The 17,431-nt window shown below is 39.4% G+C and overlaps 1 protein-coding gene across 1 annotated transcript in view; it reads right to left on the reverse strand.

The window, feature by feature from the left end:
• Positions 1–17,431, reverse strand: part of PIK3C3 (phosphatidylinositol 3-kinase catalytic subunit type 3) — a 113,900-nt gene that overhangs the window by 52,013 nt on the left and 44,456 nt on the right. Inside the window, exons 11-14 of the mRNA XM_075532881.1 lie at positions 14,153–14,307; positions 11,346–11,436; positions 7,960–8,027; positions 333–438 (exon numbers count right to left, since the gene is read on the reverse strand). Of these exons, the coding sequence (XP_075388996.1) occupies positions 333–438; positions 7,960–8,027; positions 11,346–11,436; positions 14,153–14,307 (420 nt within the window). The remainder of the gene's footprint in view (positions 1–332; positions 439–7,959; positions 8,028–11,345; positions 11,437–14,152; positions 14,308–17,431) is intronic.

Genomic DNA, 17,431 nt, shown 5'->3' on the forward strand with positions numbered 1-17,431 from the left:
CAAAGTGGGAATTCAGGAGATCATAGGTTGGTGGATACAGGGGAAACCCCAGGTCCACAGGACCGTGACAGGGTGCCACAGATCCCAGGGTTGACAGGTCTGATGGACTGCCAAGCCCAGAGCCAGACATGCAACCCAAGCAAGCGGGAAGTGAGGAGGTACAAGTTCTCACTGTCTCTCAAATTAGAAAAAGGCCACCCTCCCAAAGAGACATCTCCAGGATAAGATCTGATGTACAGGTTAGACTTCACCCCTACCTGCACACAGGCACCATCACATAAAATCTAACCATCACAGCACTGCTGTTATCCAGCCCCACATTAAACAGTTACCTTCAGCAATGCTTGACTGAATCTCCTCATTACATTCAAGTACATCTCATGGGTCTTTGGATCTCTCTGTTGAGTGTCTTGATCTTCACATTCCACTATCACATACCTTAAAAATAGGTTGAAGTCATTCATGATACCAAACAGACCTCAGATTCATTTTTTAATATCTCTTTCCATTAAAGTAGATTCATATTTGCAAAAATAATCAAATGGGTGTAATAAAATGCATCTACCATCACACTTTTAAACACGTAAAGCTAATGGATGGCACACACAGCCATAAATAAAAGGGAGATTAATAACACATTTTTGCAGTAGTCTCAATTTTCTAAACATGTTTCTATTGAATCAAACAATTCTAATCCTCGATGAAGCAGACAGAGAGCATTACCATCCGCAGGGATCATCTAGGATAACATACCTATCAAGTTAACTCAGGAACAAGAGCCCCTGTCTCTATAATCTACTTTTGGTGGCACAAAAGGCTCTCTTGTTCTGAAAACCACTTTGAAGTTGCTTATTAACCCACTTCTGAAGAATGAGGAACATTTTAAAGTGGATTTTCCCCTTCCCATTCAATTTCTTTGTAATCCTCAACTTTTCTAGCACAAAACTGTGGCGTTAGTAAGTCAAAGAGGGAAATATTGTCATAAAGTGAAAGCTGTATAAGCACTAGTCTGGATAAGATCCTAGTGACTACAAAATAGATTTGGATGTTCTGAGAATTAACCCCCTCAGCTCTCAAGGGACAGGCACGATTTTCCCTCATGGGGAAAGAGCATATGCAGTCATCTGGAAGCTAAACTCATGCCCGCAGAGAACTTTGAGGTGTGGGGCTCACTGTTTGGCTCAATATATAATTATTATTATTGAAGGAATGAGTGACTCCATTCTCTAGGAACTTACCATTATTTTGATGTTGGTAATAATTTATATGACACCTTTTTTCCACACCTTAGGCAAAAATTCCCATTTTATTACCTGAACTGCTTTCCCAGTTACCAGCTTTCCATTTAAAGATCTACCTAGGATATCATTTATCTCTTATTACACATGCTTAAAACAGAACTTATCACATGAAATGAGATGTTTTTCTACCTCTTTAGGTCTTTCTCAGGTAGCAGGATTCACAAATTGAAATTGGCTTATAAGTGAGGTAGGTAATATAAAAACTTAAATCACTTGAATATAAGAAATGAGGGTGAGGTGGGGCTATGTTTACATCAAAGGACAAAAATGTAAGCAGAAAAATTTATTGTGCTGCCTAAATAAAACTTTTTCTAGGTTATTTACCATCAAATCTTGGCCTTTCAGCCCAGAGCCAAAATTAGCTTCCATTCCTGTCCCCAACATCTACACTCAATTAGTCACTAGATCCTGTTGATTTGTCCCTCTCTGTTCTAACCAGCCCTCTCTGGAATAGAGTAGCAGCTACTTCCTGGATCTATTTAAAAAACGAAACCCCTTATTGCTCTCATCATCTTGAACTGATCCTTTTTAAATGACCTTCCGCATGCCCCTATATCAATGTTTCTGTTTCCCTGATTCTTAAGTTTGTAGGCCAAACCTCTCCTATCCCCAATGTACACACTCACACTGCATTCAAGACCATCCATCCTTCAAAGGTCCCCGCATCATGCTTCTGCTCATGTGCAATACTGTTGAGCTACACAGGCCCTTAATCAGAACATGTAAACTTGACAAGAAGCATTCGTTGTGCTGCCTAAACAAAAACTTGCATTGTCTTTCCATATCGCATCCTCAAGGCAAATGTGCTGCTGTTCCTTTCATATCTTTAAAAAAAAATCATTTTATTGGGGGCTCGTACAATTCTTATCACAATCCATACATACATTCATTATGTCAAGCACATTTGTACTTTTGTTGCCACCATCATTCTCAAAACATTTACTTTCTATTTGAGTCCTTTAATATCAGTTCATTTTCCCCTTTCCCTCTGTATTGGACAGGGTTCTCTAGAGAGACAAACCAGATTGCTAGTAATTATATATAAATATATTTATAAAGATAGATATATAATTCAAGAAATAAACTGTTAAATAATATACAGAAAGATAATACAAGAAATGAACAGTTAAATTATAAAGCAGTAAGACACTAGCAGTCCTTCAAGTTTTGAGAGCTGCCAGTTGCCAGACCCCTTCTGTAGAGAGCTGGGCTATATATATCCAGGCAGCAAACAGCAAGGCCGGTCCCCAACTGTCATCAACTGTCGGTCCCCAGCTCCAGAGATGAACATTCCAATCGTGTGGGCTTAAAGGGACCTCAACTTACAGCGACACAGTCCACAGGCTAGGCATCCCACAGGTAGTGTACCCCTTTAAACTGAGGCACAGAACAACCAAGGTGAGGCTCACCGAGCCATTTATCCCTCTGCCTTTCAGTTAATCCTACTTGTGTTTATCAGCCAGGCTGGCACAATAAACTATAGCACCCTCCCTACTACGCCTCCCCTCATAAACCCTTCTTAATTCATAAATTATTATTTTGTCATATCTTATACTGACCAACATCTCCCTTCTCCCACTTTTCTGTTGTTCATCCCCCAGGGAGGTTACATGTAGACCCTTGTAATCGGTTCCCCCTTTCTACCCAACCTTCCGTCCACCCTCCAGGCACCACTGGTCCTGAAGGGGTCATCTGTCCTGGATTCCCTGTGTTCCCATCTGTACCAGTGTATATCCTTTGGTCTAGCCAGATTTGTGAGGCAAAATTGGGATCATGATCGTGTGGGGAGGAAGCATTTAAGAACTAGAGGAAACTTGTATGTTTCGTCGTTGCTACCCTGCACCAACTGGCTCATCTCCTCCCCGCAATCCTTCAGTAAGGGGGCGTCCAGTTGCCAACAGATGGGTTTTGGGTGTCCACTCTGCACTCACCCTCATTTAAAATTAAATGATTTTTTTGTTCTTTGATGCCTGGTACCTGATCCCTTAGACACCTCGTGGCCACACAGGCTGGCGTGCTTCTTCCATGTGGGCTTTGTTGCTTCTCAGCTACAGGGCTGTTTTTTTATCTTCAAGCCTTTAAGACCCCAGACACTAAATCTTTTGATAGCTGGGCACCATCAGCTTTCTTCACATTTGCTTATGCACACATTTGTCTTCAGCAATCATGCCGAGAAGGTGTGCATCATGGAATGCCAATATAGAACAATGTGTTCTTGCACTAAGTACTTGAGTGGAGTTCCAATGTCCATCTGCTACTTTAATACTAAACCTATAGATATATGCACATAGATCTATTTCCCCCCCCCATCCTATATAAATATATTAAAATAAAAATATTTATATAGGATGGGACATACATTTTACATGCTAATAATGATTACTTCTCTAATTTCTTAGAAAAGGCATAGCCTCTCAACCTTAGTGTTCATAATACTATGTTCCTTATTAAGTTTTCATAAGTTTAAGTCTCAGGTCTATTAATAGGTTATAAGGGAACGGATGCCAGGGTCCTCATCTTAGAAAAAGGTTTATTATCCCCCATAGGCCCTACACTCCTACACACAGAAGTTTCTAAAGATTGACAAAAGCCTTCCCCACCTACTTCCCAGTGAAATGTTCCTCATAACAACAGATGTGCTAGTGGCCCCCAGAGCCAGAGCCTCACCTCTCCTGTTCCCTCTTCTATTCAGGTAGCTTTGGGTTATAGCATATTCTCAAGGACTCTAAGTAGAAAATGTATTATTGAGTAACGAATACCTACTAAAATTGTGGTGGCTAATGTAAGTAGCCATGAGGCTCCAAAGACATTAGATGCAAATTTAGATTTAAATTTCAATCAGCTCCTACATCACACTAGTTACATTCCAAATGCTAAATAGTATGGCAAGAATAAAGAGTTTCACCCTGTAAAAAGTTCTGTTGGGCAACTCTGCTCCTCTTCCCGGGGTTCTAAGAATGACAAGCACTGGTTCTATACTATAAAACTGCAAATATGGTCTTACCAAAACCCCATTTACAGGATCCAACCTTTTAATTAAGGATTTTTTATTATATCTGTCAGCTTGGTATGGAGCCCTGGTGGTACAGTGGTTATGCATTGGGCTACAATCCTTCATGGTTGGCAGTTCAAAACCACCAGCTCCATTTCCGGAAAAGGTCTCCAGGAGTCAGCAATGAGTTTGGTCATTTGGTTTTGTCATTCGGGGCTGTCCAGTATTTTCTCCTATACAGAAAGCGAAGTTCTAAATGGAAAACTACAGATGACCACACCTGCTGTGTTTTACCTCCTATTTCCTGTAACTGATATAAAAAGGTTGATGCTAATTGTGTGGGTCATCTATTGAACACAGATTCCTCAAAATGATTCAGAACAATGTGTCCTCTCCAAACATGAAGGAAGAGATTAGGCAGAGTGTGAATCTAGAATGAAATCACGTTTGCATTCTCTATTCACAAGAATAATCTGAATGTTAGCAAAGCACTCTAAAGGTACTCCCTTACAGCCTGTGGTCTTAAAGCAGACAGGAAGAGAGTATTGTCTGGGTTGTCCATTGCAAGGTCCTATCGGTGGACTGCTTGTTCCCCAGTAATGTGATTTTGTGGGTAAATAACCTTTTTTTACCTTGAAAGGTCTTAAAAGTTATAGAAAGCATGTCAAGGAATTGAAAGTTTGCCCTCAATTTCAACATGCTGGAATGGCTATAGAAAATAAAAACCTGGAGCAATTTATAGATTCTGACGCCCAACACCTTACAGATTGGAGACTATAATGTCTCTCTGTGGCTTAAAAGGCTGACACTGTTCATTTTAAAAGGAGTCTCTGCTCAATTATAGGCCCCCAGAGATTCAGCTACAGCAAGAATCCCATTTTAATTACTGCAAAGGGAGTAACAAATTTAGAAGAAATTCAAAATGTTCCAAAGGAAATAGATCAATTAAGATTTTATCTTATCGTATATATCTTCTATATACCCTGAGTTTTTTCAGCACATTTTTATGCAGTTTTTGTGGCAAAATTAGGTTCCTCGGCCGATATTCGGGTCGGCTTACACTCGAGTTTACATGGTAATTTTTCCACTAGAAAAGAGAAAGTTTGGGGTAACAGACAGGAATTCTTATACTTGATTAGTATTTTAAACTATTGTGTCCATGATGAAAATAAATAAAATGATCATTTTTTAACCAACTCTTTGAAAATTATTTCCCATATTGTTACCCTGCCATCACAGGAATGGTTGTCTACTAGAGTCAGCAGTCCACATCAGTGCCGCCCCCCCAGGCTATTTCCGAATATATAATATACATACTGTAAATATTGCAACAATAATTAGATATAGCACGTGCTATTGCTTCAATGAACCAGAGCTTTAGTGGGAAAACACAGTCAAACTTAAGTTTGAGGGAATGGTCGTACGACTGGAGCGGGGGCTGCACTTGGTATCCACAGCGCAAACAAAGCACTCCCCATGAACAGCAACGGTGGGCTCCCTGAAAACTGTTCAGCTAATAGGCTTCCTACTGCTCAGCCGCTTTCAGAACGATTTGAAAACTCTTCCTACTTTAAATAGGAGATGAAAGATTCGATCAAAACTAATTTTAAGGCTTACAATGCCATTCGGTCTACAGTTAAACCCAAAGAAGAGGCCGTTCCAAAGCACCACATAACACATACATGCCAGTAAGTGAGCGAGGATTGATTGCTACAGGGTCTCGGGGGCAGCAGCAGGAGTTTGTTACAAATGAACTCTTCTTACACGGGTCTCTGAAGTCACTCGATGGCTGTGGAACACACTTGTCTTGGCCTTTTTAGGGTGTATGTAAAATAAAGTCTAATCAAAACAATGCCTTCACATTTTGATATTATATTTAAGGAGGGCCTCTATGTACACTTTTTGACTTACCCTCATATGAGGGCCTCCAACCAAACATTCATTTCTGCTTTAGTCATGACTGAGGAAACGGAATCAGAAGAGAGGCCAACTTTTTAAAATTGGGAAGACTGGGAGGAGAAACCAGCAGGACAAAATTATGGGTGGAACCCCTGTTAGAAACATAATATCCTTCCTAGAGAACCAGACCAGTATAGAGGCTGCATAGCAACCTATCGGTTGCCCATTTGATTCTGAGCAGAGCAGAATGCAGTGGTGCACTGCTCAATGATGGTGGCACTGCATTGCCCGGAGGTGTTACTTTCACAGGCCTGCCATTCAGCCAATCTCACTCATCCGTCGCCTGAAGGCTCTCACCACGTCCCTCCTGAGCCTCTTGTTCCCAGGGTTTCACCCATAAATTTCCCATTGTGTTTATTGCTCAAGATAGATTGAGCCCAAACGCTTTCCACAAATACTGCAAGGAAAAATACCCATGAGAAATTTCTTAATAAAAGGCAAACCACAATAAGAAACCTTAAGCTTAAAATATCTAGGAAGCTTACAAGTATTATTTTAAAATTTGGTGAAGTACCCAACAGATGTATTTATTCTTTATTTCCTTCTCACTATTTACTTACATTTTCATGAGAAAATATTTTTCTATAACACCAGTGAATAGCTCTACACTTACAAATTCAGGTCGGAATAATGGAGAACATTAAGAAGCAATGGGTTACATTAAAAGGAAATAGTAGCTACTTGGTTGTACGAGAATTTCTAAATAAACTTCTCAGAGGCAAATGGTGTTTAACAACTAGCTAACACATTCGGAGGTTATATTTCCAAATATATACAGACATTTAATGTGAGGAAAATGTCATTTTATGAATATTACATTAAACTGCTACAGAAAAAGCAGGGACTATGTTTTTTTGCACTAGTGAGGCCAATGTGAAGGCGGTAAGAAAAGTCAGTGGTACCAAAAGGGGGTGGGATGACTTGTGATTTGGTGAAAGTGATTTTCCTTTGCTGTAAACAGAACCAAACACTCACACTAAGCCGGCCCTGAGGTAAATAGAAGACAGCGGGTTTGGGTTTTTTTTGTTTTGTTTTTAATTAAAACATTGCCTATTTCTTGGCTACAGGGGCAGTCTCCAGAGCAATATTACTTTTTGAGGGTAGGAGGATGAACTTATAGCTTAATTTAACCCATAGGATACACTCCCCAAAATCTATTTAAAAGAAAATAGCATTTTTGATTTAAATTCTTCCTACAAGGGCAAAAATGCTAAGTTTTCTCGATTGCAGTTAGCTTGTCAAAATAGCTACCAGTTTATACCTTTTATATTAATGTAGCAAATAGAGCAGTATAATTATATCAGAAATAATTCCTTAGGGTTAAACATCAAGTGTGTCAAAAGGCTTATAAAAGTAGTGTTTAGTGTTAATTCTTTACTCAAACGTACACGATGCTTCTGACAGGGCCACCAATGCTGACAGTCCTCTGTGTGCTCTACAGAACTGCACAGGGCTCTCGATGGAGCGCGCTGAGCAGCCCAGGAACGCTAAGGTTCAGCTGTGTGAACCTACCCAGAAGCTCCATAGGAGAAACGCCCTGACAAATCTTCTCCACCCAAATCATAGCAGAGGAAACCTTATGTGGCACAAAGACTGAAGCCTTGAAGCCCTTCTAAGGTAGTTCTGCTCCGTCCCAGTGTCACTGTGAATGCACTTGATGGCAGTGGGTTTGAGAGTCATTAAAAAATAAAATGTATTTCCACATACCAGTATAAATAATTGGCCAGTGTTGAATTTTTGCAGGCTCTCGATATCAAGAAGGTACAGAGATCTTGCTGAAAGAATAAAACAGAAATACACATTCCTAAATTAGCATCCGCTATTAACAAAGGAGCAATATGAGAATCTTCATTTGTGTTTTCATCAGATGTTTTATGGCACGAGGCAGATTCTTACTCATCCAAACACTATTCTAAACCAGGCAGAATGTGAAAGTTCTAGGACACCAAGGTTCACATAGTTCCTTATCTTTCTCTAGAGCTTACTATTCAGCAGGGGAGAGACAGTAAGCTAGCAGTCCTGAGATCTTTTAAACTGGGAACATTCATGCTCATACACAATGATGGTATACACAAAGAACGCTTGCTCTTTAAAAAGTCCAGCAGAGTGGAAATACAGTGAACACTAAAGTCAAGGAGCCTGAGCAGGGAGGCTAGTGCCAAGTTCTAAAAGACCTTACAGGTCATACTTTTCAGCAGGAATTTTCTTTTCAAAGCAATGGGTACCCACTAAAATGTCTTCAGCAGGAGAAACAGATGATACGTTTTACAATTTGTGAAGAAGCTACTGGTTGCTGTGAGAGAAGCGGGTGTGGAGTGCCCACTGCAGGCTGTGCCCTGCTGTGCAGTCGACTAGGGATCATGGCCACCCCAAGTGTGCGGGGCAGAAACGACTCCACAGGGTGGATTTCAAGGTGGTGACCTTCTTAAAAGTGGATCATCTTATTTATCTTCTAAAGGCCTCCAGGTGGGTTTGAACCACCAAACTGGGAACTAGTAGGTACGTTCTTAATGGTTTCTGCACCTAGAGATTCCTAATCATCTGAGATAAGTGATCATGTATCTACAGTGAAACCAACATGCCAGACTACATGCTTTTCTTCAGCAACCATTTCTTGGGAACAGGCACGCAGAATTTGGGTAATTAAGTATAAATACTGCGGGCTGACATTTTGCTAGAGGAGCCAGAGCTAGTAAGAGGATGACTAAAATGTTAAGCTACGGGACAACAGCTATATATTGAGAGGAAAGCAAGTATTGCAGGAGCTGATGAACACAGAAAAGAGTAGAGATCAGTGAGCTTGGGGCAGTTGTAGCAGGAGTGGTCATAAAGTATATGTCTCCATGTTTTCAGGAAAAATAGACTTTAAGGCAACAGCCATTAAAGATGGTTACTATACAGTAAGAAAAGATCCAATTTGCTTACATGCATCCAACAAAATTGCTTCTAATATCTGACGCAAAAACAAACAACATAAGCATGAGCAATCAGAAATTGCACCATCATTCAGTGAAATTTCACCCTGCTTCTTTAAGATTAAATTAAAATTTTAAAAAAAATCATAGGTGGATACAGAAGATTTTAACAACACAGTAATTAAGTTTGCTCAAATGATAAATGTGTAAGTTCCCCAACAATTAGAAAGTATGAATTGATAGAATCCACAGGATTTATAAAACTGCCCATATTTGGATAATGACAACTGAGTTTCTATCTTCTTAATTAACATTCTGCCAGACCTGCATAAAAGTCTCTTAAGATGCTAAGAAAAATGGGAAGAGAAGAAGACCCTGATGAGGTACTGGGGAAGAGAGAACACTGATTACTTCAAGTGGTGAGGAAAAGGGATTCAGCCGGTTGGTGAGATACTTATTATTTAAGACCGTCTTCTTACAATGTATTTCTTTCTTTTTTTATTTTTTATGGTGAGGACGGGGAAGGGACATAACCCTCAAAATTATTCTCACTGATTTACAGGGTAGCTTAGGTTGTCTGAACTCTTTAAGAATCTTTTTAGCTCTGAGAAAAGGTCAAACCGTTTAATCATTGAGTAACAACAAAGAGGTGTATCAGTCACAAAAGAAACAATTAAAAGATTCCCCCCCCCCCTTTCAACCTAAAGCTTTCAGAGGAAAAGAGAGAGTGTGGACTATTATAACCTGAGCACGTCCCTCAGAATCCAATCTTTCACCCCATTTCCAATGTAACCACCCTGGTTCAATCTCCTAATAATTCTCAACTGCATTATTTCATTAGTTTTAATAAAAATCATTTGTTACAATGGCACACAGACTGTAATCCATTCTATCACTGACATAATCTTCCACAATGTTCCCTCCTATTCATTTCCCAGCCAAGAACAGAGACCTTCAGCATTCACAGCGCTCAGCGTGGGGCCTTTAAACTTGGTGTTCCGTGATTGTGCCCCCACCTGCTACATGTTTACATGGGCACGGTATTTTCACATAGGCCTTCCCTGACCAATCTATTCAAAACGGAAATCCCCAAGTCCCAATCATTTATCCGCGATTTATATTTGTGCAGGGAAAATATTTATCATCATGCCTTCTAATATTTACATATAAATATTAATGAATATCACCCACTCCAACACCAGAGTATAAATCCCAAGGCAAAAATGATGACCGCTTGCTTTAGGCTGCATAATTCCCGAGCACCAACATCTATTCCGGGTTCATGCTAAGCATCCGAAACACCCCACAGGTAAAAGGGCTGAATGAGTAAAGCAGGTAATCAGGGTGTTAGTTGTGAAAAGTGTAAATAAGGAGAATGTAGGTGAGTGGTTTCTTAAAGTGTTCATCTAAGAATTCTATGACTGTGTGACTTAAGGAAACATTTTTCAGTGACATACTTCCTATCATATCAAGGGTCAGTGAACAGTCATTAAGCTTAATTTCTAAAATTTTACTAAAATACACACATTCATATATATGCATTAAAAATCAACTAAAATTTGAATATTAAAATATCTATTCTCTGCTTACAACACTGAGTGTCAAGTATCCTTCTAAAGATAGAAATCTTGGGGACAAACCCAACAATGCCCAGTAGGCCAGCCTTCGCAATGCACTTTCAAAAGCACCATACTGCTTTTCCAAGTAACCGCAGCATAAGAGGGCCATTTTACCTCAAAAAATGAGTCTACTTATTTGAAGGATTCAAATATATTTTTATATATGAGTTAAATACAGCTGCTGGGGGTATTATCCCTAGCATCAAACCATAAATTTCTACAATGTAATCACAAACCAACAAAAATTATATGAACGTTCATAAACACAGTAACAATAAATAATCTGAATTTCCTTAATAAAATATTTAAGCTTGGTTTATTTTCACATTGCGGATGAATCCATTTATACACCCAAAGCACCAATAAAGTGCCTTGAATTGATGATTATCTGGTACTTTATCCTGAGGGGGAAAGTCATAAGCATGCATCATAACACAAGTTATTTAATAAAGTTTGTACTATTTAGTTTATTAATCAAAATCAATGTTTTAAAAGCCAGTATCAAATGTTTATCTGGTAGGATCTTGCCTCTAGGAAGCTAGAAAATCTTTCTACTTACCTCCAGATTTTCACCATCTGAACCTTCTTTTGTTTTAGATGCAGGAGGAGGAGAAGACACTGGAGGAAGAGGGCTCGTTATAATTTGGGAGCTGAAAATGTAACATGATACATCAATGAGGTATAAAATATTTTGTCAGTGAAAGCAGAATATGCATTTAAATTATATCTTTTCAAAGCAACTTTCTAGTGTGTTCTCTGCAACTCTAAAATTATATTACACTCCAGGAAAAATGGGCCCTGGGTCAAAGACAGTGAGCAACAGCCTCCTGGAATTGACCTTGCAGTAGGGACAGTAAAGGTATTACTGAATACCGTGGTAAAAACCAACTCCAACACCACTACCACCACCAAACTTTAAGCCAGTTTTCTCAATATTTAACCACAAAAATTACAGCCCAACAGCAATCTCACTCACTGCCATAGTCGACAAAGACTGACAGTGACCTCAACAGGACAATGCAGAACTGTCCCCGTGACATTATGAGACAAGCTCTTTGCAGGAGCAGAAAACCATGTCTTCTTCTCTTGGAGCTGGCTTGTGGTTTCGAACTGCTGACCTTGCAATTCGCAGTCTGATGCGTAACCACTCTGCCACCAGGTCTCCTACCACAGCTTTAATGACCAACATACAGTAATTTGGAAAAGTATGGTTACTGTTTGTATCTGGACATAAATCAAAATTAGACTTTAATTAATAAAGCTTTCTAGGCATCATAAATGAGAAATGGGACAAACAAACAGACCTAGAGACTAGATGCTCCTTAGAAGCAAGGAAGCCAAGACTTCAGGCCAGGTACTTGGGACATGTGCTCAGGAGGGGCCAGTCCCTGGAGGCAGGCATCATTCACGGTCAAGAAAAGAGATAGGGACACACTGGCTGTAACAATAGGCTCAATGGCAGCACTGTAAGGGTGACGCAAGACTGGACAGGGTTTCGTACTGTTGTACTTAAGAGCACTTACATACAGTACAACAGAGAAAATGGCCTCCAATCTCCAGTGCTGGAACCATGGTGGCATAGTGGTTAAGTGCTTGCCTGCTAACCAAAAGACTGGCAGTTCTAATCCACCAGTCTCCTCTAGGGAGAGCAATGAGGTAGGCAGCTTTACAGAGAGTTAGCCTTGGGAATCCAAGGAAAGTTCTACTTTATCTCAGTCATTATAAGTCAATATCAACTCTATGGTCAGAGACTGTTTGGATATATATAATTTTGGGGGGACGCATACAGCTCTTATCACAATTCACACATACATCCATGTGTCTGGTACACTTGTACATACGTTGCCATCATCTTCAAAATGTTTTCTTTCTACTGGAATCCTTGATATCAGCTTATTTTCCCTCTCAGTCATCAACCCTCCCTCATGAAGCCCTGATAATTTATATATTTTTTTCATGTCTTACACTGACTGTTGTCTCCTCCGTCCACTTTTCTGTTGTCTGTCCCCCTGGGAGGGGGTTATATGTAGGTCTTGTGATCAGTTTCCCCGTTCTCTCCCCTACCCACTGCCCTCCCCAACCTTCCCCTTACCCTCTTGGTATCGGTACTCTCATTATTGGTCCTGAGGGGTTTATCTGTCCTGGATTCCCTGTGTTGCGGGTTTTTATCTTTATCAGGTAAGTCAGATTTGTAAGGCAGAACTGGGGTAATGATAGTGGGAAGCAGGAAGCATTAATGAACTAAAGGAAAGTTGTATGTTTCACTGGTGCTATATTGCACCCTAACTTGTCTCTTCCTTGTGACTCTTCTGTAAGGGGATGTCCAATTGTCTGCATATGGGCTTTGGGTCTTCACTCCACACTCCCCTTCATTGATATGCTTTTTTGTTCTGGGTCTTTGATGCCTGATACCTGTTCCCAGTGACACCTCATGATCACACAGGTTGGTGTGCTTCTTCCATGTGGGCTTTGTTGCTTCTCAGCTAGATGTCCACTTGTTTATCTTCAAGCCTTTAAGAGCCCAGATGCTATAAATCTTTTGATAGTCAGGCACCATTACCTTTCTTCACCACATTTGCTTATGCACCCATTTTGTCTTCAGGAATCATGTCGGGAAAGTAAGCATCACAGAATGCCGGGGGATTAGAACAAAGTGTTCGTGCATTGAGGGAGTACTTGAGTAGAGGTCCAATGTTTGCCTGCTACCTTAATATTTAACATATAAATATATGTACATAGATCTAAGTGCAGTGGAAGAAAACATGAAGAGTTGCTTTTAAAAATCAACTTACCTAAGTTCTGTCATGCAGGGTTGCTCCATTTTAAAATTGTTGTTATTGTTAGTAGCACACTTTCAATTCAAGCAAGGCACTTTCCCCTCTAATATAACTACTAAAGCTGTCAAATCAATCTATTAAAAAGAGACCTTTTCATTATGATATGCTAGCTCCATAATATTTCCTTTCTTTCATTTTAACATGTGATAGTAATAATAGCTAAAGCTTACACTGAACACAGTGTTATTCATTCAAACCACCCACATTTTTAGACGGGAAGTTATTCATTCAAACCACCCACATTTTTAGACGGGAAGCCTTGGGCACAGAAATGATATATAACTGACACAGGCGTACGCAGTCATTCAGTGGTAGAGCCAGATTTGTAAGACAGGCATCTGACTCCTTAATGTGCAACATATTAAAACTGTAATTTGTGCTCTGAGTATCACATAGTATTTTCATTGGCAGTATTTCAAAAATAGCAATGCTAAGGCTTGATACATTGAGGAAAGGGGAGAAGAGACAATTTGAAAAGAGAGAAAACTAACAGATTTTAAAATATGCTGATGTTCCTGAAAATTCATACCTTTCAATTTCTGCAGAATGTATTCCAGAACTTGACACACTCTCTGACGTGGAGCCCTGACTATCTTTCTTGGTAGGTTCTAATCCATTCTTTATGTCACCAAAATTTTCATATTTGAGGGCCTGGACCAGCTGCAATAAGTACATCAACAAGTCCTGGCGAACAAGCACAGCTAATATGAGGGGAGAAAATGCAGGACAACTGTAGACAGAATTTAGTTCTAACTAGCAATACAACATGTATATTCAACTACCACATATACAATACAACATGTAAATTCAACTACCATATATACAATATAACATGTATATTCAACTACCATATATACAATACAACATGTATACTTAACTACCATATATACAATATAACATGTATATTTAACTATCACTTATTAGCTGTGGAATCTGTGGCAGGGTATTGGACTACTTAATATGTATTTTAAGGAGCAATGAGAAAGATTAAGCCAGTGTAGCAGTAGAAAGTCATAGAATAGTAATTACAGGCTCACAAAGAATCAGCATCTACTGGATGTTAGCGGGTAACATGACTTTACTGTAGTATCCCAAAAGGGAAAAAAGGACCAAAAAAACCCAAAACAATAATGATGGTTCTTTCTTAACTAAAAAAGTTAAGAAAGACTTAATTCTCCTAATTGTGCTTTATGTTTAGGATTGCCTAATCCCTTCCAATCAGAAATTTTAAAATCACTTTTTCCTGAAAACTCAGATTTTAGATGACTTGAGAAACTTTTAGAATGCAAATATGTCTTGTTTTACTCTATTGCTGCCTTCCTTAGCTCTTACACAGTACCATTAACCGCCACTCACCTGATCACCTCCTCAACAGCTCCTGTTGAGAGCATGCAGACACTCACGATACACCTTTAGTCTCCTCCATACGCTTCGAAGCCAGGTTAAATTTCCACAGACATTTCCTAGTTCACACTTCTTTCCCACTAGTACCAAATATTTCAGAAAGTCACAGGGGCAGTTCAATCCTGTCCTATGAGGTTGCTATGAGTCAACACCGACTCGATGGCAGTGGTTTGGAGTTTGGGGAGCAATAACTATTGCACCTGTCATTGCTTCCTCTGTATTTCCCAAAACACACCTGCTTCTCACTTGTTGACAGGATTATGTCCCAAAGAAAGGGTCTTTATGTGAAAATCGAGGATGACACACATCACAAACAGGAAGACAAATAAACCATTAGATAACTGACAAGCCACTGAAAACCATGGCATGTTGTAGCCATGTGGACACGTAACCGCCATAGCCAGTGTCATGCTCATCTCACAGCCTGGCTTTTATTAACAATGGACCTATGCCATCAATGGATACTAGGGTTTCACTATGGTCCTCAGTGGAGAGTGCCAGGTAATGAGATAGTCGAGAAATGAAGGTCAGTATTATAAACTTCACAAAGACACAGTCCATTTAGCAATCCATTTTCCCTTGCTTAACACTACAGTCTTGTCTTTTTCACTGATATTATGTGCAAAAATATCAAATACTGACAAACAGTAATACACATGATTTCCCCATTAAGTCTGAGCTCTTTCACATAAAAATTAAGGAAGCAATTTTGATAAATTAGTAAATTCTTATGCAAATGTACCAAGGTCAAAAGCCAGGAAAATTAAGTGACTTCCTACCACAGAACCACCTCTACGATATTGCTTCTAAAACCTCTATCTTTAATTAGGGGAAGTATTTAAAACATTAGCTCTCTGAAACATCAGATTTTCTACCCTCATTTTTGAGACTGATGGCAACCACTGATGATAAATATGATTACATGTAAGGAAAAAAAAAGTGGTGCACAACAAACCTGTGATCTGTTTATTTAATGACAAGGGCCTCCCTTCTGGAGAGAGATAAGTAATTCAGTCTCACGACCAGCCTTCATTACTGAGGCATACGTCAGAAATGCTGCTGAACATATCACCTGTTGTGTTTCCCCAATTACAGAAATGTCTTAGCACCTAAATTCAAAAAGGCTGCACCGTTATTAAATCTCCCAGAACAGAGAAATTCAGAAGACAACTTGCCTCTTTTTAAGTCACTCATCACTACCTTATTTGTTGGCCACTTGGTATTCTGTATTCAAACTATGCTTCACTTCATTTGTATGAAAATGAATTAACTTCAATAGTAAGTACCAAGTCTCTTTTCTCATTATACAGTCACAGTATGAAAAATATACAGTTCCTCCAAGCATGAAGGACATAAGCGTATGAATAAAACAAAGAGAAATAAAATCCAGGTTTATATCTCAGACAATCCAGTAAAAAGAGAGTAAAAATTCCTAAGAGTTATGAAATTTTATGTTGATTGTGATCACTCTTTTTCTTCAAGAATAAGGCAATTTTGATGTTTCAGAGTACAAAAGCCAGGCCCAAATCATGCAGGCTTATCATTTCTTAATAAATGAAGAGTAACTCTTAATGTAGGCAGCTATAATCCAAAAGACATGGGTTCTGATTTTGGCTCTCCACTACCTACACTCTTGCAAAGTGATGTGCTCTATCCCTCCGGTAATTTCCATTCTCCCAGCCTTCACAGGGAGAAGGCCTCATATTGTTATCTCCACTTGGAAGTTCATTTGGAGATGTCTGTAAAAATTCTACCTTTCCTTCAAAGTCCATCCTAAATGCCACCTCTTCTTTCCATTCTAATGAAATTTGCTCTCTCTGGAACCAGAAAGCATTAATACCATTGTTTTGTTTTGTTTTGAATTCCCTAAATAAATATCAACAAATTGCATGCTGAGAAATGTTGAAAGAATGAGCTGCATTTATTTTACAATTGTATGCATTGGCTAAATTAGGAAATTTATTGGCACATTTCGGTAGATCAGCAAATTAAAGGTGAGACTACATGTTATGAAGGGGCATCAAAGAGCAATGATATATAAAAGCCATTCTACACAGACACGCACACACCCAAAGAGACAGACAGAGAGAACAAGAAGAGATTCCTAAATATACATAATATTGGACTGGAACAGGTGGGGCACATGTTGAAGCATTCTTTTTCACCATGACAGGCAGACTCTGGATTGTGAAAGGCTTTCATTGCTGTGTACTTAAGCGAAGGTGAGTCACCACAGGTGTATTCAATGCTTATTTAGCCTAACTTGAGTGCAAGGAGAGAAGCCCTGGTGCCATGGGGGTGGCACAGTGAATATGAGTTGGGCTGCTAGCCTGAGGGTCTGTAGTTCAACTCAAGGTCGTTCGTTCCACAGGGAAAAGGTGACACTGCTTGCTTCTACTTCCAC

This window comes from Tenrec ecaudatus, chromosome 15 (genome assembly GCF_050624435.1).
Source record: "Tenrec ecaudatus isolate mTenEca1 chromosome 15, mTenEca1.hap1, whole genome shotgun sequence".
In the NCBI taxonomy this organism is placed as follows: domain Eukaryota; kingdom Metazoa; phylum Chordata; class Mammalia; order Afrosoricida; family Tenrecidae; genus Tenrec; species Tenrec ecaudatus.